At 48.5% G+C, this 25,855-nt stretch overlaps 1 protein-coding gene across 2 annotated transcripts in view; it reads right to left on the bottom strand.

The window, feature by feature from the left end:
• PRPF8 (pre-mRNA processing factor 8) overlaps positions 1-15,800 on the bottom strand; it is a 32,427-nt gene extending 16,627 nt beyond the window's left edge. The window contains exons 1-24 of one of the 2 annotated variants that reach the window (XM_008996376.5): positions 15,734-15,800; positions 15,423-15,532; positions 14,471-14,639; positions 13,342-13,506; positions 13,039-13,257; positions 12,697-12,909; positions 12,141-12,266; positions 11,940-12,045; positions 10,684-10,874; positions 10,369-10,488; positions 10,092-10,281; positions 9,836-9,955; positions 9,592-9,726; positions 8,632-8,761; positions 8,034-8,230; positions 7,400-7,606; positions 7,107-7,270; positions 6,828-6,954; positions 6,513-6,705; positions 6,084-6,271; positions 5,720-5,958; positions 5,339-5,485; positions 4,949-5,159; positions 4,606-4,722 (exon numbers count right to left, since the gene is read on the bottom strand). In XM_008996376.5, coding sequence (XP_008994624.1) covers positions 4,606-4,722; positions 4,949-5,159; positions 5,339-5,485; positions 5,720-5,958; positions 6,084-6,271; positions 6,513-6,705; positions 6,828-6,954; positions 7,107-7,270; positions 7,400-7,606; positions 8,034-8,230; positions 8,632-8,761; positions 9,592-9,726; positions 9,836-9,955; positions 10,092-10,281; positions 10,369-10,488; positions 10,684-10,874; positions 11,940-12,045; positions 12,141-12,266; positions 12,697-12,909; positions 13,039-13,257; positions 13,342-13,506; positions 14,471-14,639; positions 15,423-15,522 — 3,774 coding nt within the window. In that variant the 5' untranslated portion in view covers positions 15,523-15,532; positions 15,734-15,800. The remainder of the gene's footprint in view (positions 1-4,605; positions 4,723-4,948; positions 5,160-5,338; positions 5,486-5,719; positions 5,959-6,083; positions 6,272-6,512; positions 6,706-6,827; positions 6,955-7,106; positions 7,271-7,399; positions 7,607-8,033; positions 8,231-8,631; positions 8,762-9,591; positions 9,727-9,835; positions 9,956-10,091; positions 10,282-10,368; positions 10,489-10,683; positions 10,875-11,939; positions 12,046-12,140; positions 12,267-12,696; positions 12,910-13,038; positions 13,258-13,341; positions 13,507-14,470; positions 14,640-15,422; positions 15,533-15,733) is intronic. The other variant, XM_078372474.1, reaches the window with a different exon arrangement.
• Positions 15,801-25,855: the final 10,055 nt, after the last annotated feature.

The following is a 25,855-nucleotide window of genomic DNA, read 5'->3' as shown; positions in this document are numbered from 1 at the left end:
CAGCTAATTTTTTGTATTTTATTTTTTAAATATAAACAGGATCTTGCTATGTTACCTAAGCTGGTCTCGAATTTCTAGGCTCAAGCAGTCTTCCCGCCTCCAAAAGTGCTGGGATTATAGGTATAAGCCACCGTGCCCAGCTTTATCAAGCAATTTATCAAGTAATATGGCTTATTAAATACACTATTTCACTTAAGTTTCACAAAAGCCCTCTGAACTAGGTAATATCAGTATCCCTATTTTACGGATGAGGAAATTAAGGCCCAGCACGGGCAATTTTCCCAAGATCTCAACTAGTAATATGACAAAGGTATGATGTGAACCTAATCTGCCTCCAGAACCTGTGCTTCTAACCACTACAGTCAGCTGCTTCCTTAACCTCTCAGATCTTCTTCCACTCCTCAGGCTCTCACTTATTTTTTTATATTTTGAGACAGAGACTCACTCTGTCACCAGGCTGGAGTACAATGGTGCAATCTTGGCTCACTGCAACCTCCACCTCCTGGGTTCAAGTAATTCTCCTGCCTCAGTCTCCCAAGTAGCTAAAATTACAGGTGCCCGCCACCACACCCAGCTACTTTTTTGTATTTTTTAGTAGAGATGGGGTTTCATCACGTTGGCCAGGATGGTCTCAATCTGCTGACCTCGTGATCCACCCGCTTCGGCCTCCCAAAGTGCTGGGATTATAGCTGTGAGCCACTGTGCCCAGCCTGCTTGCTCTTTATTCTACCCCTAGTGAACCCCTCTGCAACTCTGTTGATCAATTACCAAACTTTTAATTTCTTTTTCCTTTTTTTTCCCCAAGACAGTCTTGCTCCATCATCCAGGCTAGAGTGCAGTGACATGATCTCAGCTCACTACAACCTCCACCTCCCGGGTTCAAACAATTCTCCTGCGTCAGCCTCCAGAGTAGCTGGAATTAAAGGTACCCACCACCGTGCCCAGCTAATTGTTGTATTTTTAGTAGAGGTTTCATCATATTGCTGGTCTTGAACTCCTGACTTGGTGATTCACCCACTCCCAAAGTGCAGGAGTTACTAATGCTGTAGTGCAGTTACTACAGGAGTCAGCCACTGCACCCGGCCAACCATCACACTTTTCTATTGTACACTAAACTCTACTGGGCTCCTTAATTAAAATATACTCATGTCACTGACTTACAGCTCCCTCTAGATGGCATCTAATGTCCTTCCTTCTCTTCAACTTGCAAATAGACTGTCCTTGCCATCTCCACTCACTCACTTCCCAAAAAGCCTCGGCCACTGCCATCTGGCTTCCATCCCCACTATTTCTGTAACAGCTCTTGCTAAGGTCACCAATGACGTCCTAACTGCCAAATCCAATGGATCCTTTTCAGTCCTTATTTAACTGAAATGCTCTGAGGCAACTTACGCTGTGAAGCATCCGCCCGACTCTGGACACTTGCTCCTGACAGCCTTGCTTCCCAAGACCCAGCATTGTCCCACAGGCTGTGGCACACTTAATCTTGGTATTCCCCACAGGCCAAATTCGTTCCTCTCGTCTTCTCCCTCTGCATCTTCCCTGGGTGATGTCACTCATTCTTCGGCTTTCAATCTTTATTGTGACAGACTCCTAAATCAACATCTTTAATCCAGACCCTCTCTCCATGCTTAGACTGCCACTCAGACATCCTAGGAACCTCTACATTATCCCTGACTGCTCTTAACTTTGTAGTTTCATTTCTCTCCCTGGAATATCAAACTCATACTTCTTAAAAATCAAATCTAACAGATCATCAATTAAAGAGGCACCATTAAGGGAGAAGGAGGAATATACATAGATGTGTATACATGTACTTATGTGCATATCTTGGAACTGAAGAAACATAATATAAATAAATACCTGCTGGGCACCTGCATCTGAATGTTCTCGAACTTCACACTTTATAGATCCTAAATTATAAGTCTTTATCTTCTTCCTAAAGCTGCTCTTGTTGACGCAGTCTTCCAGCTGGCGGCACTAACATCCACCTGGTCACCCGCGCCAAGATCTGCACATCATTTTCTTCCTTCTTCGAGCATCCCCATGACAACAAAGTTCTGCTGACTTTACCTAACTTCTTATCAAGTCTATTCCCCACTTCCTACTTTTACTTTCACTGCTCTCATCATTTTTACTTAACTTTATTTATTTATTTAGGAGACAGACTCTCACTCTGTTGCCCAGGCTGGAGTGCACTGGCACAATGTCGGCTCACTGCAACCTCCGCCTCCTGGGTTCAAGCCATTTTCCTGCCTCAGCCTCCCAACCAGCTGGGATTACAGGTGTGCAGCACAAAGCCCAGCTAATTTTCGTATTGAAAGTAGACATGGGGTTTCACCATGTTGGTCAGGCTGAGCTCAGGTGATCCAGACACTTGGGCCTCCCAAAGTACTGGTATTACAGGCACATGCCACTGCACCTGGTTACTTTGCTCTCATCATTTTCATCTGGACTTCTGCAGCAGTCCCCAAACCTGGTCTCCCATCTTATCCTTTAGTACTGTCTTTCTCATAGCTCTAAGAGTGAATCATCTAACACAGAAATCTCAGAAAGTCTACATCTGCAGCATGGGACATTAAAAAAAAACAAATCTGACAAAGTCACTCTGTGCTTAAGACCCTCACATACTTCTTCATAAGGTGTCCAACACTCTCCATGAGATGGCTCTCCACTATTTATCCAGCCTCATTTCTGAACATTCCCAATTCCACAGTTTATCCAGCAAACCTTGAACTTCCCATAGCCCCACACACACCAAGCTAGTTACGTCTCCACACTTGGCTAGAGGAATGCCCTCCCTCACTTGCCTCATCACATGCAATTCTTTTAGGAATCCTTTCCTCTTCCACTTCCAAACTGGCTAGAGCAATCATCAACTCTGATGCTCTCACAGATTCCCCAGATACAGGTTAATCACAAATCCAAAATGCTCAAAAAGCTGAAATTTTTTGAGTCCCAACATTCTGAGCACCAGCATGATGCTGAAAGGAAATACTCACTGGAGCATTTCAGATTTTGGAATAGGGATGCTGAACCTGCAAGTATAATGAAAGTATTTCAAGGCTGGGCACAGTGGCTCACACCTATAATCCAACACTCTGGGAGCCTGAGGCAGGAGGACTGCTTGAACCCAAAGAGTTTGAGACCAGCCTGGACAAGAGGGTGAGACCCCAGGTCTACAAAAAAAAATCAGGCCAGGCGCACTGGGTAATCCCAGAACTTTGGGAGGCGGATCACCAGAGGTCGGGAGTTCGAGACCAGCCTGACCAATGTGGAGAATCCCCACCTCTACTAAAAACACAAAATCAGCCAGGTGTGATGGCACATGCCTGTAATCCCAGCTACTTGGGAGGCTGAAGCAGGAGAATCCCTTGAACCTGGGAGGCGGAGGTTGGGGTGAGCGGAGATCATGCCATTGCACTCCAGCCTGGGCAACAAGAGTGAAACCCCGTCTCGGAAAAAAAAAAACAAAAAAATTAGCCAGACATATGTGCCCATGGTCCCAGATACTAGGGAGGCTGAGGTGTGAGGGTCACCTGAGCTGCAGTGAGTTATGATAACGCCACTGCACTTCAGCCTAAGTGACAGAGTAAGACACTGTCTCTAGTAATAATAATGAAAATACTCCAAAAAAAAAAAATATGAAATCAAAACATTTCTGGTCCCAAGAATTTTGGATAAAGGAAACTCAACCGTAATGCAATAGTTCTATAACAGAACATACCCTTAACAGAAGACTTACTAAAAAAGAGAAAACATTCTGCACATGCAAATGCTGCACATTTAGAGATATGAAGTTCAGAATGCAAGAAAAATATAATAGTGAATGGAAACCAGAGTGAGCCAACTTTTTTTTTTTGAGACAGAGTTTTTGCTCTGTTGCCGGAGCTGGAAGGCAACGGTGCAATCTCAGCTCACTGCAACCTCCACCTCCCAGGTTTAAGCAATTCTGCCTCAGCCTTTCAAGTAGCTGGGATTACACCTGGCTGCCACCAGGCCTGGCTAATTTTTTTATTTTTAGTAGAGACAAAGTTTCACCATGTTGGCCAGCCTAGTCTCAAACTCTTAACCTCAGGTGATCCACCAGCCTCAGCCTCCCAAAGTGCTAGGATTACAGGTGTAAGCCACTGTGCCCGGCCAAGGTAACTTTTTAAACCTGGCAAAAACTTAAATATCCACAGTTCAAAATTCCTCAGATTTTTCTTTTCCACTCTGAAGGTAACCAGGAGAAATGCACACTGAGATACCTAGAGAGAACTGCTTTTTCACAGGTTATTTATGCCTGGTTAATATGATTTAGATAAACAAGCCCCTGAGTAAATGCAAAAACAATGCTTTTTTTGTTCAAAATAATAAATCCAACTTCTACTCTTGCCTTAATTTAGAATCATCACAACTCCACAGGAGACTGCAGAAATCCTACAAGGAATGATCAGAAAATCACTACAAAGTGACCAACACTCTAAGCCACTATTGCACAGAGCTTGAAAACTGGTATATGGAGCAAAGCTGGGAAGAAAGGAGAATCAACCACGGGCAGAGCTGAAAGGGATGTGAGGTTAGCAGAGGACAGGAAGGAAGCTGGGGGTGAAGGCCTTGTACCTTGGTGAAGGTGGTGGAGCCAGAAGCCATCAGAATTTGACGCACGCGGTTGTGGAAGCGCTGCATTGACTCATCATCCACACGCAGGAAACACTGAGCTGTCCGCTCCTTAGTGACCTGAACCACAGAGTCAAGGTTAACTTGCCTCAGGAACCCACAGAGGCAAGGTTAACTTGCCTCAGGAACCCACAGAGGCAAGAGCCAACTGTGACTCCCACTGAGCACTTTCCACCAAACAAGGCATAAGTGACTGACAGGGATTAGGGACGCCTGTGTGCCTCGCTCCCACCTACCCCAGAAGCACAGGAGTGCTGGCGCCCGTCCCAGCCCCTCCGGGTGGTACCTCATTCTGCAGGTTCCAGACCCCGTCCTTGTGGGTGAACTCCTCATAGCTGGTGCGGCACTTGGGCAGGATGCGGCACTCGAAGCCGCACATGTTGAACAGTAGGTTGGGATTGTCCTTACTGTACACAGACACAAAGCTGTTCTCCCACTGAACCGTGGTCACTGACCGTGGCAGGCGGTTCTTGATGTCCCAGAATACTGCCCGACCCCTGCCCACAGAGAACACATGGTCACATCAGTCTCTTGGAAGGAAATTCCCTTCCATGGCCAACCGATAATATCCCAACACAGCTACGCTTCTCAGCCCAGGACACAGTTTCACAGCTGCCCTCTTTGGGTCCCTCAGCCTCTGTGTCCTTCCAGCCCGCACAGCCCAACCTATACTTACAAGTTAACATCGTGTTTCATGAGGCGCATGCGGGCATCTCGGGGCCAGCATTTCTTGTTATTATAGCCAACGATGTTTTCATTGTTGGGGTCAGGGTGCTCTGTCAGGTAACGCTGAATTAGGTCCCGAGCCTCATCTGCTGTGAACCTACACCAGACCAGGGACATTGCTGAGACCCACATACACTGAGATTTGGGACCCCCTCGAGTCCTCCAGCTCCAGAGACAGACACCCTACCCCATCCTACCCCACCCTCCCCGGACTTCATTCCATTTTGAAGTCCCAGCAGCAGTTATGTCAGCTAAGGTACCATAGCTGATTTCAGAGGCAAGGCATAGGCCTCAGCACCCTGCAAGGCTAGGAATCCAGGCAGGCCCTCACCTGAAAAAAATATGGATACGATCAATGTATCTGCAGAAGAGACGGATGGGGTGGGCAGCCTCGGTGGCTATGTCCTGGAAACTGAGGAAGTCATTCGGCATCTGAGGGGGCCCAGCCATCTCACTGGCCCGGTGCAATCCCAATACAAGCAAATCCATCACCAGGCCGTAATACTGCACGATGAACGAGGCAAACTGCAGGCCTCTGATGATCCCATATGAATTCGTATGGTTCATGTCCTAGAAGGAAAGAGCCACGATTCTCAACAATCTGGGTCACGTCCCAGCATTCTCTGAGACCCACCTCTTCTGTTCTCCCTCAGCAAATTCTGCGGTCAGTGGACCTGACAAGCCCCAAGACACACCTTGTAGTTGATGACGACGTTGTTCTTGGCGGTCATGTAGTCAGCTATGTTGTGGTCCACGATGAGGCGCAGCAGTCTGTTAAGCAGGGTCAAGTCGATCTTTTCATACATCTTCTCAAAGCGTGATTCCAGCATGACATTGCACTCGCCTTCACTTGTCTCCCACACATCCTGGAGATTATTGATGCCTGAGGAGTAGCAATGCAGGTCTCCAGCAGTTAGAAATCCTCTCAGGACTAGCTCCACAGTAACTATCATGATATTCCACATATGCATCCAGATCGCTATGACTCAGTTTAACATGAACACTACCTTCCTTCTGTGACAGGTATCAAGAGAGGAAACCAATCACACTGCTCACATGAGAATTTTGACGCTGAACTAAATCCACCCCCCACTCCTCACAGGGCAATCTTGGAAAAGTTCTACCTTGGCACCACTTGTAAACCAGCAGTGGCGGTGGCTCTGTGTCTGCAGGCTTAATCCAGGGTGGAAAGAGGCGGCGCTTGTCAGCTTCGTACCACAGGTATTGGTCCAGGTAGGCATCAGTTATCTTCTCCAGCGGCTCTACGTCGTACACTGGAACCAGGTGGCTATAGAGATCCATAAACTCGATGCCCACCTGTGGGACAAGGAGGCTGGTTCACACCAATCCACCTATCACCTGAGGCAACCTGCTACCTTTGGTTCTACCAAGAATGAATGGCAGAACCAAAAAGAAAACTTGGATAGCAGCTCACTCACTTCTTTGAAGGCTCTCTGTGTGAGGAGGTGACGCTTGATGCGGGACAGAGCCTCGTGGGGGTTATCGTAGGCTTGCTCAATCAGACCTAGCTCCTCCCTCTGAGACTGGTTTAACCGAGACTTCACACTGACGTGAAAGCAATGGGAAAGGTGAATGTGAAAACCAAGAGGAAGTCAACCCAGAAAAGAGCGGGCTACACCTTCTTTCTTTGGACTCTGATGAGGAGCCCACTCCCTGCTGTCCCTTCCCAGCAGGAACCTATCTACCCTGCTACTCACCTATAAGCTTCCTTGAGCCGCTCCAATGCCAAGATGAGTAACTTGGTGTCATGCTTATAGGAGAGTGGGGGGAATGGGATCGGGGAGAACCTACGGCTTTCCAGCCAATGCACGGTGGTGGTGTACACTGCCACTGCCTCCTCTGCCGTGATGTAAGGCCCGTCCTGCAAGGGGGACATGAAGTCAGCCTCCACTACAGCCCCATCCCCCGGACAAGGTCTAGTCACAAGGCTGCAGTTCTCGCTCCCGTGTACTCCCCACCACTCATACCAGCCCAGCCTCCTCTGCCCCACCTTCAGGTAGTTGTGCTGCCGCTCCTGTTCTGCCTTCAGGTAGAGCCGCGTGAGGCGGCCCAGGTTCTTTTTACAAACAGTCTTGTCCACAGTGGCCCCTCGGCGAATCCGCTCGCGGTTGTAGTGGGCAGTGTTGGTCCACCAGTCAGCCTTGGCCTTCACGTACCGAAGGATCATATTCTCTATGGGCGTCGGCAACCCAGGGACCTGAAAGTCCAAAAAACACCATCAAGCCAGGTACTGTGGCACACTTCTGTGACCTGGCTCCTCAGGAGGCTGAGGAGGATCACAAGCTCAGGAATCTGAGGCCAGCCTAGGCACCACAGCAAGTCCCTCTCTAAAAGGGAAAAGAAAAGAGACGGGAGCCAATTAGCCCCCTATTGATTCCCGAAGTGGTGATCGCAACCTAAAGATGGATGAGGCCGGGTGCGCCTGTAATCCTAACACTTGAGGAGGCCCAGGCAGGCAGATCATGAGGTCAAGAGTTTGAGACCAGCCTGGCCAACACGGAGAAACCCCGTCTCTACTACCACTGCACTCCAGCCCAGGTGACAGAGCAAGACTCCACCTCAAGGAGAAAAAAAAAAACAAAAAATGGTAATTTACGCCTCCGAGAAAAGAGAGACACACTCACCTTCCAAGGAATGTTGGCTTTCCAGCAGCGCCAGGCTTCGCTGAGGTGCTGCAGGATCGTCCGGGCCTTGTTCTGTTTGATTCCCTCAGGCATCATGTCCAGAATATCATGCATCACAGCTGCCCGAAGCTCCAGGTCAAAATGCGACTCCACTCGCTGCTTTGTTACTGTCTTCGCCACCCCCTTTGAGTGTCGACCTAGAAGTAGAGTGTCCCGTGGTGATTACAAGCAAGATTCCTTGCTTTTAGTAAGGGTCTCTACCTTCATGCCCCTCACTCATTATGGTTACAATCAAATTAGGTATTAACAAAGCGTCCATGTGCCCAGCATACCCAAAAAGACGAGCTGCCTTAAACATTCACAAGTATGCTTCTGAGGAATCTCCACTCTCATGCAAATGCATGACTGCTTCTCAAGGCCCCAGAAGGAAGCCCAAGATATAGAATACTAGGTCATTTGAGAATTGGATCTAAAGGCAATCCAGTAGAAAGGGGTGCTCACACAAGAGCAGGGAACTAGGGCAGGGGACAGAGCAGAAACACACAAGCTACCTTTGAAACAGTAACAGGAGAAGGTGGACAGAGAGAAAACCACTCACCTTCAAACTGCCGGGCCAGGAGGTTGCCCAGCCATCGCTCCAATAAAGGCGTAATGCCACGCATGAAAAACAGCCAGACTCGCCAACCAGCAGCCCAGAAGCCACAGCCAGGACCCTTCCCTACAGGGCCCTAGGAGCCAAGCAGAAGTTCAGAACACAAATCAGCAACACATTTAAAGAACAACAGAAACCTGGGCAGAGGTGGGGCATCAATATATATATACATAAAGGGGAACACGGGTATGGCAGTAGAAGGGAAAAAAGAAAAACTCTGGGACCTCAACATCTAAAACAAGAAGGTAAATGAGAAACCTTAAGGCAAAAACCAGGAACTAAGTTCTCCCATATGAATTTAAAGGAGCAGTAAGAAGACACTCACAGCTGCTCTCCAAATAGGTCCCCAGAAAGAGCCAGTCTAATTGTATAAATGAAAAAAGATCTGAGAAAGTCAGTCGGTAAGGACAGGCACAGTGGCTCATGCCTGTAATATCAGCACTTTGGGAGTCCAATGTGGGTGGATGATGAGGTCAGGAGTTTGAGACTAGACTGGCCAACATAGTTAAACCAAGTCTCTACTAAAAATACAAAAATTATCCAGGCATGGTGGCACACGCCTACAATCCCAGCTACTCAGGAGACTGAGGCAGGAAAATCACTTGAACTCAGGAGGTGGAGGTTGCAGTGAGATGAGATCAGTGACACTGCACTCCAGCCTAGGCAACGGAGCAAGACTCAGTCTCAAAAAAAAAAAAAAAATTAGCCAGGTGTGGTGGTGGGCACCTATAATCCTAGCTACTTGGGAGGCTGAGGCAGGAGAACTGCTTGAGCCCAGGAGGCCCAGGTTGCAATGAGCCGAGATCGTAACATGCCATTGTTCTCCAACCTGGGCAACAGAGTAAAACTCTGTCTCAAAAAAAAAAAAAAAAAAGTCAAAGTCAGTAAGTAAGATCAGGGCCTCACCGTGTTGAAGCGATAATAGATGAGATGCTTCAGGTCCTTGCACATGCGAATCTGTCGCATCAGCTTGTATTTGTATCGATACATGCCCGTCAACTGCCCAACATGGGCAAATATATACTGCAATCCATCTGCCAGCTGCAACACAAGTGCCCTGTGAGACTTGGAGCTTAAAGCAGCCCCATGGTAAGCACAGGCTTCATCCAGCCTCCTCACCTGGGTGGGGGTTGGGAATACCTAGCCTCACCTGGAAGGCATCCACATTGCCCAGCCGGTACTGCACATGACTATCCACAACCAGCTTAGTCAACCGCAGAACCTCCCGACACAGATGGAAAGCATTTCCGAAACGAGATTTCTTTCTTTCCTGGAGAAGATGCAAAACACAGAGAGAACATGAATAAGCAATGGTCCCACCTGGACGTACGCCTCCATAGGAAGCCAGAGCAGAGGCAGCTGTCCACCCTCAGGCCCAGGAGACCCCAAAGCTCCAATGCAGGCACCTTGGTGGTGAGCGTTTTCACAGGCTTCAGATTAAAGTTGTAGTCCAGGTGCAGGTAGTTGAGGTTTTTACGGTGAATGAGAAGGTTGAGCATGTTGTAGCCCTGGCGGCAAACCTGTAGCCCAACCTCCACCCAGTCCAGCTTTGTGGACTGAAAGAATTTGGTGGCTTTGAAGGAGCGGAACAGATACCTGACGTGGGAACATGGAGAGTGAGAGTCAGCCACTGATGATCTCCAGAACAGAAGGCTAAGCAGGGCCTCTGGCTGGGCACCTTACCTCTTCTTTTGGGCCTTAGGGGGCCGGTGCTTCAGGGCATTCAGCACGTAGTACTTCAGCAGCTTCTGGTAGGAGACCCTCACTTTCACAGGCTGCCCAGCTGGACAGTGCTCCCGATACCTGGAAAAATCAGCCCACAAGAGTTTGCCCATCTCTTCTTCCAGCCACTCCGCTAATAGCTACAAAAGCCTTGGGTTGTCTACCAGTTTTATGGAAAAAAAAAAGAATTTTAAAAAAGGCTACATGCCCACCTAGGTGGAGCCTTTCCTCCTGTACATCCCCTACCATTCCTCCTGCCCCAGGAAGGAGCCTTACCAGTTCTTGACAAGGGGTATGTCCAGGGCCCGGCGGGTGCGACCAGAGCGTAGGTTGAAGGGCCGTGGGGCCCAGAGCAGGGCAATGCCGTTGGCCGTGTTGTCAGTATAGAGGGGTGTGTCCTTCAGGAAGGGCTCCACAAACTCTGGGAGCTCAAATTCCTCATCATCATCCGGCAACGGTTCCTGGCTCTGCAAAAGGAAAGGAATCCCCCTAAGGGTTTATCTCCTGCTGCACGAGGCACAGACTTGAGATGAAATTCTCTGGGGCCAAGCACGAAGCCCACATCTGCCATGGAAACTGGGTTGCCCGACAAAAGCAGCCCTAAAGTGCCCATGCCAAGGTAACCGAGGGAGCACAGGGCACCAGGAAGCAAGCCTCACTTCTCACACCTCCACTGGCTCACCACCAGAAAGCCTCCTAAGGACCCCACATCACCGGAGGTCAATACTGCATCATCTCCCACCCAAGCTCCAAACACGGGGCTTGGACACTACAGAACACAGATGGACATTGAAAACATCATAGGAAGCTTAAGAAGCCCAGCGCCAGAGACTACACAGTGTACGGTTTCATTCCATTCCATTATATAAAACGTGCAGAACTGGCAAATCTATAAACAGGAAGTAGATCAGTGGTTGCATGAGAAAGTTGGGGAGAAATGGAGAGAAACCGCTAAGTTTCTTTTTGGGGTAATAAAAATATTCTCAAATTGCATGTGGTGACAACTGAGACAACTATGAGAATAACCTAAAAATCATCAAATTACACACTTGAAATGGGTAACCTGTATGGTACATCTCACTATAAAGACTAAAACAAACACATACAAAAGAGACCCACCGGGTCAGATTATCTACAGCACCCAAGAGGAGAACCATCAAGTTCAGAAAGATAATCACAGAAACCAGGATTATATCAACGACATGTTTTAGGCAAATGCTAAATTCTCAAATTAGCTTATAGCTCAAGGGGAAGACTTAGCAAGACGGAAAACATGTCTCCCTCCACCTGAGTATTTATCTAGTAACACTGGCTGGGCATGGTGGCTCACATTTATAATCCAAGCACTTTGGCGGCCAAGGCGGGCGGATCATCTGAGGTCAGGAGTTCAAGACCGGCCTGACCAATATGGTGAAACCCCATCTTTATTTTAAAAAATAAAATAAAAAATAAATTATCTAGTAACACTTCAGCCAACCTCAGGCCATTGCTCCTAGAAAAGCTGAGGGCAAGTGTCCCTCCCTTCCTCTCACCTTGACAGAGTGCCTGTGGGAGATGGGGTTAATCAAAGGATCAAAGTAGAAAGCTGGCAAATCAGGGTCCTCAGTTTTGATGAACACGACATTGGGCGTATGGTACCTAAAACGAAAGGAAGAGTCAGCCAAAGTTTCCCTGCCCTGGCCCAACCTAAACACCAGCCTTCCTTTCCAGCTGTGATGCTCCAGGTCTCTTACCAGGTGAGGTGGACATGGTGTGGGAGATTGTTGTACAAATAAGGAAAAGCAATCTTATATTCAGTGCGGATAGGCTGCCGGATGATAATCTTGTTAATATCATTGAATTCATTCCAGTCTTCATCCCTAGGGTACAAAATTGAGAATAAACAGACTATTTTTGTTTGTTTTTTGAGACAGAGTCTCACTCTTGTCACCCATGCTGGAATGCGACAGCATAATCACGGCTCATGCAGCTGTGACCTCCTGGGCTCAAACAGTCCTCCCAGGTCAGCCTCCCAAATAACTGAGACTACGGGAAGCTGCGAGCACCACCACACCCAACTAACGTTTGGTAGAGACAGAGCTAATGTTTTGCCATGTTGCCCAGGCTGGTCTCAAACTTCTGGGCTCAAGCAGTCCTCCCGCCTCAACCTCCCAAAGTGCTGGGATTACAGCATGAGCCACTGTGCCTGGTGCAAACAGACTGATTTGGAAGTTATATCAGGACTTTAAGGATGAAGATTACATTTCACTCAACTCAAAATGCCTAAAATCCCTAATCTGTCCAACTTACTGTAGGTTAATGTCTCGAACAAGAGGTTCAAATTTGGGACCTCCAGGAATGGCCATATTGAGTGCCTTGGACGTGAAGAAGGCCTTCAGATCAAACAGGTAGAAGTAGTTGTCATCCACCAAGTCTGTCAGGAGTTGATTAGCCAGGCGGTAGAGAGTTGACATCATAGGCAGTGTGAACTGCCAGCGCTGGTAAGTGGAGCCATTTACATACCTAGGGTAAAAAAAGAAAGGCCCACATCAAGCAAGCAGCTAGACAAACCACACCGCCTACTCATCTCCCAGGACTCCTTCTGGGTTTCCACAGCTCCTCTCAGGAGCAGCATCTCCATCTGGCACTCACTTCCTGCTGTCCCTTAATGGCTGGTGGTCATAGAACCAGTCCAACACAGGGGCATCCTCCTCGGGGTCCAGCTCCAGCTGAATGGCCTCCAAGGGCTCAACATCTAGGATGTTGTCAGCATAGTCCAAGGGCGGCTCCTCATCATCAAAAGGGGGAAAACGCATCCTCTTGAAATGCCTCCTATCTCTCTTTTCTCGACGCATCATAATCCACATTGACCTGAAGGCAAGAACGTCACATAACCATTCACCCACTGCCTCCCAGCCACCGCCACCACCGCACACCCTAGTTCAGTCTTCTCACCCCCACTGGGAGATGTAGACAGGTTCGATGACCCAGGGAATCTCATTGACGAAAGAAATGGCTCCAGTGATGTGGTACAGCACAGGCACGTCCCGGATCTGCTCCCAAGGCATAGGCATGTTCTCCAGAAGCTTGAGGACCGCATGGGGCATGTACTTCAGGGCACTGCCGTATCAGAAAAAGACAAGGCTATCAGAAATGACATGGTATTCTGCTGCCTGTCCCCTGCAGAGAAGCCACGAGTTCATGTTCCGCAGTAAATGCTACCTTACAATCCAAATGCCCAAGCTTAGCATACAGGCTCTTCATAACCAGAAACCCTGCCTCTGCCTTTCCAACTTCATCTGGTTAACACTCTTCTTAAACTTCACAGTCCTGCAATGCTGGTCTCAGCTCCCCTAAATCAACGGCTGTCCCTCCGAAGACAGCTTTGAGGCTGTCTCAAATTCTATTCTCTCCGCATCTTCTCACAAGAATAAAAAAACATTCACCATGCTTCACTATAACTAGTTGTCACCTGTCTGTCATGCCACTAGACCACACACTGCACAAAGGCGGAGACTGGTACTGTCTACTCACTCCTAGATCCCCAGCACCCAGCACAGTTCTCAAAAAAAAAGTACTTTTTTTTTTAAATAAACAAATCTTCCAGTTAATTACACAGTAAACATTTTTGTGTCCAAATAGAACAAGGATCTATTAAGACATCTGTACCTGTACTCATCCAGTTTAGAGCCTCAGAAAATCAGGAGTAGGGATACCTCTGAAGTTAAATACCCCGAACACAGAATTCAGGTCCCTGAGTAGTGTCTGGCGGCCACTGTACATAGTATCCCACTCTGGGCTTCAGCCAGTTCAATGACAGGAGTGTTTTACAACAGCAATAACAGGACAAATGAAAGCACCAGGCCCAAATCAGGAAGAGAAGGGAGAAAGACTGCATAAGTGGAAGATGCAGAAATTATCAGAGAATCCTACTGGTTTTCTCCTTTCTCATATCCACCAAGATGAGTTGTCAAAGCAGAGTCCTACTCCAAATGACAGCACATCTATCCAAGGATGCAAACTGGGACAGGGAGAAGGCAAAAGGGCCAAACTCCAAGTGAAATTGTTTCAAGGTGTTCCTTACCCCAAGTAAACCCTTTTGTCATGGCGGAACTTCCTGTTGGTCATGTCTCCATGGTCTCGAATGATCTTCCTGACATGTTCTGGGGGCATGTCTTCCTTCTGGGCATCCACAAACCCAAACTTCCGCTTTTCTGCATAGCGCTTGGCCTGCAATTGCTGCCATTTTCGAGCTACAAAGGCACCTCAGTTTAAAGGACTGCACACCCTCAACCTAATCATCTTCACCCCTTGCCCTAAGGTAAGTTTCTGTCAGTGTATGTGAGGGAGAAGCAGGCATCCGGCAGGAAGAAGCACTCCTTGCCAATTCCCTTACCATTTTACTCTATTTCTCCCTTCATCACATTTATCACTAGCTGACACTATTTATTTATCTTGAGAAGTTGTTTTGCTCTGTTGCCCAGGCTGGAGTACAGTGGCAGGATGTCACTCACTGCAACCTCCCCCTGCCAGGTTCAAGCGATTGTTGTGCCTCAGCCTCCGGAGTAGCTGGCATTACAGACACGCGCCACCACAGCTGGCTGATTTTTGTGGTTTTGGTAGAGACGGGGTTTCGCCATGTTGACCAGGCTGGTCTCGAACTCGTGACCTCAGGTGATCCACCCACCTCGGCCTCCCAAAGTGCTGGGATTAGAGGAGTCAGCCACCGCACCCGGCCTAACATTTTTATAACAGATCTTCAAGGTCTTTTCATTCTCTCTCCCTCTCTCCCGCAGGATAATTGTCTCCCACAGACAATAATTTGAACCCCAGGACAGGAATTTTGTCTCCATCACTATTGTATCCCCGCTGGATCAACGCCTGCAAATAACACGCGCTTAAAATGACTTGACTAGATAAAAAATTCAAAGGGGCATCTAGGGAGCTGACACCTAATGAGCTGCCCAAACGCGGGGGGGAGTCCCACCCCGCCTGGGAGCGCACCCTGCCCGCGCCCCGCTCTAGTCTCGCCTCACCTTTCTCCTGCAGTTTCTCCTCCGACATGTAGTCCGGCAGCGGGGCGAGTGGGCCGGGCACCGGGTTACCCGGCCCTCGGTAAGGAAATACTCCAGCCATCCCGGAGAATCTGCGGAGCGGCGGGAGAGAAAAATTAAGGAGCAACAGGCCCGGGCCCACAAGAAACGCCGCAAAAACGCGCCCGGGACCCCCGGCCTACACTCCCGCCATACTACGAGTGCATCCACTCCGGCCCGGCCTATCCCCTCCGGTCACCCCGCCCGACCCGACCGCGCCTCCCGCAGCCCGGCCTTAAACGCCTGCCACGCACCCCACAGCCCCTCACACAGGGGAACGCTTTCCCCACAGCGCAATGGCGGCCAGCCTGCGTCCGCTCCGCGATCCCAGCGCTAGGAAGTGCGCAACCCCAGTTCAGCAGTTGATCCAATCGGCGCCGAGATGCTCAGATGGATTAGTGAGATGACCAGTTAGAGTTTATATACTGCGCCGAGGGGGCGGGCTTACAGGCGGAAAAGCTTGAACGCAAGGGGGTGCGGTCGGAGTGAAGCCCCGCCTCCTGCGTTTGCCAGGCTGTTTCTGGCGCCCGGCAGCCCTCAGTGTGTGTGATAGGCTTCTGGCGTCGGACTGCGAGAGACCAAAGTCCACAGGATTTTAATAACTGTGCCAAGACTGCACACTGCACGATGTCTGTTTTCATAAATGTGGACATGAAATGCAGTGCTAGCTCCAGGACAGTCATTTGTTCATGCGTTCATTCATTCAACCATTCTTTATTGAGTGCCCCCTGTGTACCAAGGGCTGGACACAGCAGGGAAAAAGACAACCAGTGGCGTTCACGGGGGAGCAGAAAGGCAGACAGGAACCAAGACTTCACCCGGGCGCTGTGGCTCACGCCTGTCCTCCTAGCACTTTGGGAGACTGAGGCGGGTGGATCATTTGAAACCGGGAGTTCGAGGCCGGGGGCGGTGGTTCACGCCTGTAATCCCAGCACTTTAAGAGGCCAAGGAGGGAGGATCACCTGAGGTCAGGAGTTCGAGACCAGTCCGACCAACATGGAGAAACCGTCTCTAAAAAATAATAAGTAAATAAATAAATAGGGCCGGGCGCGGTGGCTCACACCTATAATCCCAGCACTTTGGGAGGCTGAGGTGGGTGGATCACGAGGTTAAGATATTGAGATCATCCTGGTCAACATGGTGAAACCCCTATCTACTAAAAATACAAAAATTAGCTGGGCATGGTGGTGCGTGCCTGTAGTCCCAGCTACTCGGGAGGCTGAGGCAGGAGAATTGCTTGAACCCAGAAGGCGGAGGTTGTGGTGAGCCGAGATCGTGCCATTGCATTCTGGTCTGGGCAACAACAGCAAAACTCCGTCTCAAAATAAATAAATAAATAAAATAAAATAAAAAGAGATCAGGAGTTGAGACCACCCTGGTCAATATGGCAAAACCCTGTCTCTACCAAAAATATAAAAATTCGCCGGGCGCGATGGCTCACGCCTGTAATCCCAGCACTTTGGGAAGCCGAGGTGGGCAGATCACGAGGTCAAGAGACTGAGACCATCCTGGCCAACATGGTGAATCCCAGTCTCTACTAAAAATACAAAAAAATTAGCCAGATGTGGTGACACGCACCTGTGGTCCCAGCTACTCGGGAGGCTGAGGCAGAAGAATCGCTTCAACCCAGGAGGCGGGGGTTGCAGTGAGCCGAGATTGCGCCACTGCACTCCAGCCTGGCAACAGAGCAAGACTCCATCTCAAAGAAAAAAAAAAAAAAAAGTCCGGGCACGGTGGCTCAAGCCTGTAATCCCAGCACTTTGGGAGGCCAAGGGGTGTGGATCACGAGGTCAACAGATCAAGACCATCCTGGTCAACATGGTGAAACCCCGTCTCTACTAAAAATACAAAAAAATCAGCTGGACATAGTGGCGTGTGCCTGTAATCCCAGCTACTCATGAGGCTGAGGCAGAAGAATTGCCTGAACCCAGAAGGCGGGGGTTGCCGTGAGCGGAGATCGCGCTGTTGTATCCAGCATGGGTAACAAGAGCGAAACTCTGCCTCAAAAAACAAAAAATAAAACAAAAGAAAATTAACCAAGGGTGGTGGCACATGCCTGTAATCCCAGCTGCTCTGGAGGCTGAGGCACAAGAATTCCTTGAACCTGGGAAGCAGTGGTTGCCATGAGCCGAGATCGTGCCACTGCACTCTGGCCTGGGCAACAGAGCGAGACTGTCTTGAGGAAAAAAAAAAATCAAGACTTTTATAATATATAATAGTATGGTAGGAGTTTGCGGGCAGGGCATTTAACACTGCCTGTGAAGTCAGGGAGTAGTTAGCAAACCTAGAAACATGAAAGAGGCTGTGGGGCCAGGTGCGGTGGCTCATGCCGGTAATACCAACACTTTGGGAGGATGAAGCAGGCGGATCATGAGGTCAGGAATTCAAGACCAGCCTGGCTAACATAGTGAAACCAACTTCTACTAAAAAAATATATAGAAAAGTTAGCTGGGTATGGTCGTGCGGGTCCCAGCTACTTGGGAGGCTTAGGGAGGAGAATCGCTTGAACCCGGGAGACAGGGATTGCAGTGAGCTGAGATGGGGCCACTGCACTCTAGCTTGGGCGACGGAGTGGGACTCTGTCTCAAAAAAAAAATAGAGGCTGTGGGAAACTCCATTGGCAGTTGTCTGTCCCCGTTCCCTCTCCATTCCTTTCTCTCTGGCAATGGTTACACTATGGAGTGAATAGTGGACACCCTATAAAATACTTTTGTTTATTTATTTATTTTTGTGGGTTTTTTTCGTTTTTTTAGTTTTGAGACACAGTCAGGCTCTTTCGCCCGGGCTAGAGTGCAGTGGCGCGATCTCAGCTCACTGCAACCTCCACCTCCCGGGTTCAAGCGATTTTCCTGCCTCAGCCTTCCAAGTAGCTGGAATTACAGGTGCATGCCACCACATCCGGCTAATTTTTGTATTTTTAGTAGAGATGAGGTTTCACCATGTTGGTCAGGCTGGTCTCAGACTACTGACCTCTTGGTCTGCCTGCCTCGGCCTCCCAAAGTCCTGGGATTATAGGTGTGAGCCACAGCGCCCAGCCTATTTTTATTTTTTAATATAGGTTCTTGCTCTGCTGGGAGACCAGCATTCAGGCTGGAATCATAGTTCACTAAAGCCTGGACTTCCCAGGACCAGGCGATCCTCCCACCTCAGCCTCCTGAGTAGCTGGGACTACAGGTGTGCACCACCATACCCAGCTAATTAAAAAATTGTTAAAAAAAAGAATTGTTTTGCAGAGATAGGGTCTTGCTATGTATCCAGACTGGTCAAGTTCCTGGCTTCAAACCATCCTCCCACCTCGGCTTCTCAAAAGTGTTGGGATTACAGGTGTGAGCCACCACTCACAGCAAACAACTTTGATTATTAGTCAACTGATAAGTTTGTTTGAAATTCCCACGAAGGGTTGGGCATGGTGGCTCACTCCTGTATTCCCAGCACTTTGGGAGGCCGAGGCAAACGGATCACTTGAGATCAGGAGTTTGATGGCCAGCCTGGTCAACATGGCCAACATGGTGAGGCCAGCCTGGCCAACATGGTGAAACCTTATCTCTACTAAAAATCCAAAAATAGCTGGGCATGGTGGTTCATACCTGTAGTCCCAGCTACTCAGGAGGCTGAGGCAGGAGAATCGCTTGAATCCTGGAGGTAGAGGTTGCAGTAAGCCGAGATCACACCACTGTACTCTGTCTCAAAAAAAAATCTGAAATTCCCACCAAGTTTATTGTGGAGGATGCAGAGGAATTGTAACCTGTACAGCCCCTCAATCTAGTTGAGAATTTAGAAATCAAAATGAAATAATTAGAACAAAATGCAAGAGATGTCAATGTTTTTTACCATTTTTTGTCACCCACGCTGGAGTGCAATAGCGTTATCTTGGCTCACTGCAACCTTCACATCCTGGTGCAAGTGATTCTTAGGTCTCAGCCCCCTAAGTAGCTAAAATGATAGGCATGCGCCGCTATGCCCCACTAATTTTTTTTGTTTGTTTGAGATGGAGTCTCGCTCTATTGCTCAGGCTGGAGTGTAGTGCTCACTGCAACCTCTGCCTCCCAGGTTCAAGCAATTCTCCTGCCTCAGCCTCCCAAGTAGCTGGGATCACAGGCACGGGCCACCACGCCCAGCTAATTTTTGTGTTTTTAGTAGAGATGGGGTTTTGCCAGATTGGCCAGGATGGTCTTGATCTCTTGACCTCATGATCCGCCCGCCTCAGCCTCACAAAGTGCTGGGATTACAGGTGTGAGCCACTGTACCCAACCTATGCTCCATTAATTTTTGTGTTTTAGTGAGACAGGGTTTCATTATATTGGCCAGGCCGGTCTCAAATTCCTTTTCTTTCTTTTTTTTTTTTTAATTGTGAGGGGACTGAGCCTGACAAGGCTGCAGGGCCATGAGCTCCCCCCGCCCCCGCCAAATTCCTGACCTCAGATGATCCACCCTCCTCAGCCTCCCAAAGTGCTGGGATTACAAGCATGAGAGAATGGTAAAAATTTTAAAACAATATTCTTTTTCTTTTTGAGAAAGGGTCTCACTCTGTTGCCCAGACTGGAGTGCAGTGGCACAATCTCAGTTCACCGCAGCCTCCACCTCCCAAGCTCAAGCCAGTCTCCTGCCTCGGCCTCCTGAGTGGCTGGATTACAGGCATGCACCACTACTGCCAGCTAAATTTTGTACTTTTGGTAGAGACAGGGTTTCTCCATCTTGGCCACACTGGTCTGAAACTCCTAACCTCATGAAATCCTCCTGCCTTGGCCTCCCAAAGTGCTGGGATTACAGGTGTGAGCCACTGTGCCTGGCCCGAGGGCTGGGTGTTCTAAAGTCCCTACAGTCAAAGAAGACAGAGGAGAATTGTGAAAGATTTGATGGAGATGGATGATGTGGAGGATTTCATAGAGGTAAACGGATAGGAAGGAAAAAGGGAATTCCAGGTGGGAAAGCCACTAGAATGAGTTGGGAAAGAGGCTGAACACTGTGGCTCACACCTGTGATCCCAGCACGCTGGGAGGCAGAGGCGAGAGAACTGCTGGAGCCCATGAGTCTGAGACCAGCCTGGACAACATACTGAGACCCCCATCTCTATAATTAATAAAAACATTAGCCAGGCAGAGTGGCATGTGCCTGTAGTCCCAGCTATTCGGGAGGCTGAGGTGGGAGGATGCTGAGGGCACCACTGCACTCCAGCCTGGATGGCAGAGCAAGACCAATTTCAAAGAAAAAAGGGGGGTTTTTTGGGTTTTTTGGTTTGTTTGTTTTTTGAGGTGGAGTCTGGCTCTGTTGCCCAGGCTGGAGTGCAGTGTTGCAATCTCGGCTCACTGCAACCTCTGCCTCCTGGGTTCAAGCAATTCTCCTGCCTCAGCCTCCCTAGTAGTTGGGACTACAGACACCTGCCACCACACCCAGCTATTTTTGTATTTTTAGTAGAGATGAGGTTTCACCATGTTAGCCAGGCTGATCTCGAACTCCTGAGCTCAAGTGATCTGCCCACCTCGGCCTCCCAAAGTGCTGGAATTTCAGGCGTGAGCCACCATGCCTGGCCAAAAAAGAGTTTAAAAATAGAAACTGCTGGGCACCATGCCTCATGCCTGTAATCCCAGCACTTTGGGAGACTGAGGCAGGCAGATCACCTGAGGTCAGGAGCTCGAGACCAGCCTGACCAACATGGAGAAACCCCATCTCTACTAAAAATACAAAATTAGCCAGGCATGGTGGCACATGCCTGTAATCTCAGCTACTGGAGAGGCTGAGGCAGGAGAATCACTTGAACCTGGTAGGCGGAGGTTGCAGTGAGCAGGGATCAAGCCCCTGCACTTCAGACAGAGTAAGACTCTGTCTCAAAAAATAAAATAAAATAAAGAAACTAACATGGTGTTCTCTGAAAATAGGCAGCAGATCAATCTGGCTGTGCTAGAAAGTCCAACATCACCGTTATCATTTTCATCACCATCATTGTAGTGAAGTTACCACCTGCCAGACATTGCTCTAAGCCCTGGTGAAATCCTAATATGGTCTGTAGTTTCATTAAGAGTGTTGCAGGCTGGGCGCAGTGGCTCACTCCTGTAATCCCAGCACTTTGGAGGTTGAGGTGGGTGGATCACCTGAGATCATGTGTTTGAGACCAGCCTGCCCAACATGGTGAAACCCCATGTCTACCAAGAATACAAAAATTAGCTAGGCATGGTGCCACGTGCCTGTAATCCCAGCTACTTAGGAGGCTAAGGCAGGAGAATCACTTGAATCTGTGAGGTGGAGGTTGCAGTGAGCCAAGATCGCGCCACTGCACTCCAGCCTGGGTGACAAGAGCAAAACTCCTTCTCAAAAAAAAGAGCATTGTGCCAGTGTCAATTTCCTGGTTTGATTGTTGCACTATGGTTATGTAAGAAGTTCTCAGCCAGGTGTGGAAGCTCACGCCTGTCATCCCAGCACTTCGGAAGGCTGAAGCAGATGGGTCATCTGAGGTCAGGAATTCAAGACCAGCCTGACCACCATGGTGAAATCCCATCTCTACTAAAATACAAAAATTAGTAGGGCATAGTGGTGCATGCCTGGAATCCCAGCTGCTTGGGAGGCTGAGACACAAGAATCACTTGCAACAGAAGGTGAAGGTTGCAGTGAGCCAAGATCGCTGTATTGCACTCCAGCCTGGGTGACCTAATGAGACTCTCTCTCCAAAAAAAAAAAGGTCTCAAGCTGAGTGAACGGTTCACAAGAACTGTCTGTACTATATTCAAAACATCATTATTGAGATAAAATTTGCACTCCATGGCTGGACATGGTGGTTCATGCCTGTAATCCCAGCACATTGGGATTGGGATCACCTGAGGTCAGTACTTCAAGACCAGCCTGAACCACGTGGTGAAATTCCATCTCTGTTGAAAATACAAAAATTAGTGGGGTATAGTGGCAGGAGCCTGTAATCCCAGCTACTTGGGAGGCTGAGGCAGGAGAATTGTTTGCACCAGGAGGTGGAGGTTGCAGTGAGCTGAGATCGTGCCATTGCACTCCAGTCTGGGCAACAGAGCTAGACTCTGTCTCATAAAATAAATAAATAAATAAATAAATAAATAAATAAATAAATAAATAAAACCCAGAACTTAGAGGTGACTGTGGTTCATACAAACGAAGGTGTCCTTGGGCAAGAAATACACAAATGGTAGTCCAGGAACTCAGGCAAGAGGCTTAGTTATCAGACCAATGGTGATACCACAGGCATGAGGACTCCGGTCACTGAAGAAGGAGTAAAGGGAAAGCAGATCAAAAAGTGTGTCTGAGGAAGGCCAGAGACACACACAGTCAGAGAGATAGGAGAAGGCCGGGAAAAAGCCAGGGAGGAACAGCTGGAGAAGTTGGGAGAGGCCCACAGACGAAAGTGGTTTTAGACAGGGCCCTGTGGTAATCCCAGCAATTTGGGAGGTCAAGGGTGGGTGGATCACCTGACGTTAGGAGTTCGAGACCAGCCTGACCAACATGATGAAACCCTGTCTCTACTAAAAATACAAAAAATAGCTGGGTATGGTGGCAGGCGCCTATAATCCTGACTACTTGGGAGGATGAGGCAGGAAAATTACTTGAACACGGGAGATGGAAGTTGCAGTGAGCCAAGATCAAGCCATTGCACTCCAGCCTGGGCGACAGAGTGAGGTTCCGTCTTAAAAAAGAAAGAAAGAAAATAAACCACTTTTACCCATTTTTCCTGATTATTTGGCATTCATTTTCAAGTCGTATTTCCACATGTTTATTTCCATGTTTGGCATGCTGTTTCTGAGTAATAGGCTTGTATTGCAGCTTCTCGACTTCTCCCTTTTTTTTTTTTTTTGAGACGGAGTTTCACTCTTGTTACCCAGGCTGGAGTGCAATTAGATGAGGCACGATCTCAGCTCACCGCAACCTCCTTCTCCCGGGTTCAAGCAATTCTCCTGCCTCAGCCTCCCGAGTAGCTGGGACTACAGGCACACGCCACCACGCCCAGCTAATTTTTGAATTTTTAGTAGAGATGGGATTTCACCATGTTGAACAGGATGGTCTCGATCTCTTGACCTCATGATCCACCTGCCTTGGCCTCCCAAAGTGCTGGGATTATAGGTGTGAGCCACTGCGCCCGGCCTCCCTTTTTTTTTTTTTTTTTTTGAGATAGAGTCTTACCCTGTTGCCCAGGCTGGGGTGCAATGGTGCAATTTCGACTCACTGCAACCTCTGCCTCCCAGGTTCAAACGATTCTCCTGCCTCAGCCTCCCTAGTAGCGGGATTACAGGCATGTGCCACCACTCCTGGCTAATTTTATATATTTAGTAGAGACGGGGTTTCTCCACGTTGATCAGGATGATCTTGAACTCCTGACCTCAGGCAATCTGCCCAGCTCAGCCTCCTAAAGTTCTGGGATTACAGGCATGAGCCATGCTCCTGGCCACAGCTCATCCTTATACAGCACCTACTCTGTTTCAGGCATCAGGGCATCAGCTCGGCCTCTGTTTCAAGCATCAGTGTTTTTGTTTGTCTGTCTGTTTTTTGAGTTAGAGTCTCACTCTATTTCCTAGGCTGGAGTGCAGTGGTGTGATCTCAGCTCACTGCAGCCTCTGTCTCCTGGGTTCAAGGGATTCTCCTGCCTCAGCCTCCCGAGTAGCTGGGATTACAGGTGCCAGCCACCATGCCAGGCTAAGTTTTGTATTTTTAATAGAAACAGGGTTTCCCCATGTTGGCTAGGCTAGTCTTGAACTCCAGGCCTCAAATTATCCACCCACCTCTCACCTCGGCCTCCCAAAGTGCTGGGATTATAGGCATGAGCCACCGCACCCATCTGATTAATCCTTTTTAAATGTTCAAATACAGCCGGGCGTGATGGCTCAAGCCTGTAATTCCAGCACTTTGGGAGGCTGAGGCGGGTGGATCACGAGGTCAAGAGATCCAGACCATCCTGGTCAACATGGTGAAACCCTGTCTCTACTAAAAATACAAAAAATTAGCTGGGCGTGGTGGTGCATGCCTGTAATCCCAGCTACTCAGGAGGCTGAGGCAGGAGAATTGCCTGAACCCAGGAGGCAGAGGTTGTGGTGAGCCGAGATTGCACCATTGCACTCCAGCCTGGGTAACAAGAGCGAAACTCTGTCTCAAAAGAAAATTAAAAAAAATAAAAAATAAAAGTTCAAATACTTAAAGAGGTCTATTGATTTCACCTTCATCCCTCAAAAAAGTATTTCCAGATTCTCCTAATCTGCAGTAGTATGTATATTTTCTCCTCTGCTTGGTGTACATTCTCTTCCTAAAACTCCCCTTCCTCATCTTCCTGGGAAGTCCCTTTCTTCTTGCCTGTGTTGAATTCCCTGTTTTCTGTATCCATGACTTCCTTCTCTGGTGAATTCCCTCGTTTTGGTGAAGTGTATCTTCTGGTAGCTTTCTGGGAAGGGTGCATGGAAGATAAATTTGTTGGAGACATTGTATGTCTAATAATATCTTTCTTTTCTTTTTTAATTAAAAAAATTAATTTTGCTTTTTTTAAAGATGGAGTTTCACCATGATGGCCAGGCTGGTCTTGAACTCCTGACCTCAAGTGATCCACCCACCTTGGCCTCCCAAAGTACTAGGATTACAGGTGTGAGCCACTGCGCCCGGCCAGTACCTTTATTTTCAACACTCACATTTGATTGATAGTTTGGCTGGGTATCAGATTCTACTTGGAAATAATTTTCCTTCAAATTTTTGGTGGCTTTCCTCCTATGCCTTTTAGTTTCCAGTGTGGTATTGAGAAACCAAAGTCATTTTTTTTAGATGGAGTTTTATTCTTGTTGCCCAGGCTGGAGTGCAATGGCACGATCTCAGCTCACCACAACCTCCACCTCCCAAGTTCAAGCAATTCTCCTGACTCAGCCTCTCGAGTAGCTGGGATTATAGGTGTGCACCACCACACCCGGGTTAATTTTACATTTTTAGTGGAGACCGGGTTTCTCCATGTTAGTCAGACTGGTCTCAAACTCCTGATCTCAGGTGATCCACCTGCCTCTGCCTCCCCAAGTGCTGGGATTAGAGGCATGGACTACCGCACCCAGCCATGGATGACCTGACTCTTACTTTCCCAATTTCCCACTCTCTAGCAAAGTCCTGACTGCAGGCTCTCTGATGCCTGGGCTCTGGTTCATTGACTCACTATTATATCTCATAGTCTGTGCTTGGCATGTAGTAGGACCTTCATATATATATATACATATATATACATGTGTGTGTGTGTGTATATATACATATATATGTGTGTATGTATATATATAAATTTTTTTTTAGCCAGAGTCTCACTTTGTCTCCAGGCTGGAGGGCAGGGGTGTGATCTCGATTCACCGCAACCTCCGCTTCCTGGGTTCAAGTGATTCTCCTGCCTCAGCCCCCAGGTAGCTGGGATT

The sequence above is a fragment of the Callithrix jacchus genome, chromosome 5 (genome assembly GCF_049354715.1).
Source record: "Callithrix jacchus isolate 240 chromosome 5, calJac240_pri, whole genome shotgun sequence".
Taxonomy (NCBI): domain Eukaryota; kingdom Metazoa; phylum Chordata; class Mammalia; order Primates; family Cebidae; genus Callithrix; species Callithrix jacchus.
This window is presented reverse-complemented; position numbering and strand designations above follow the sequence as displayed.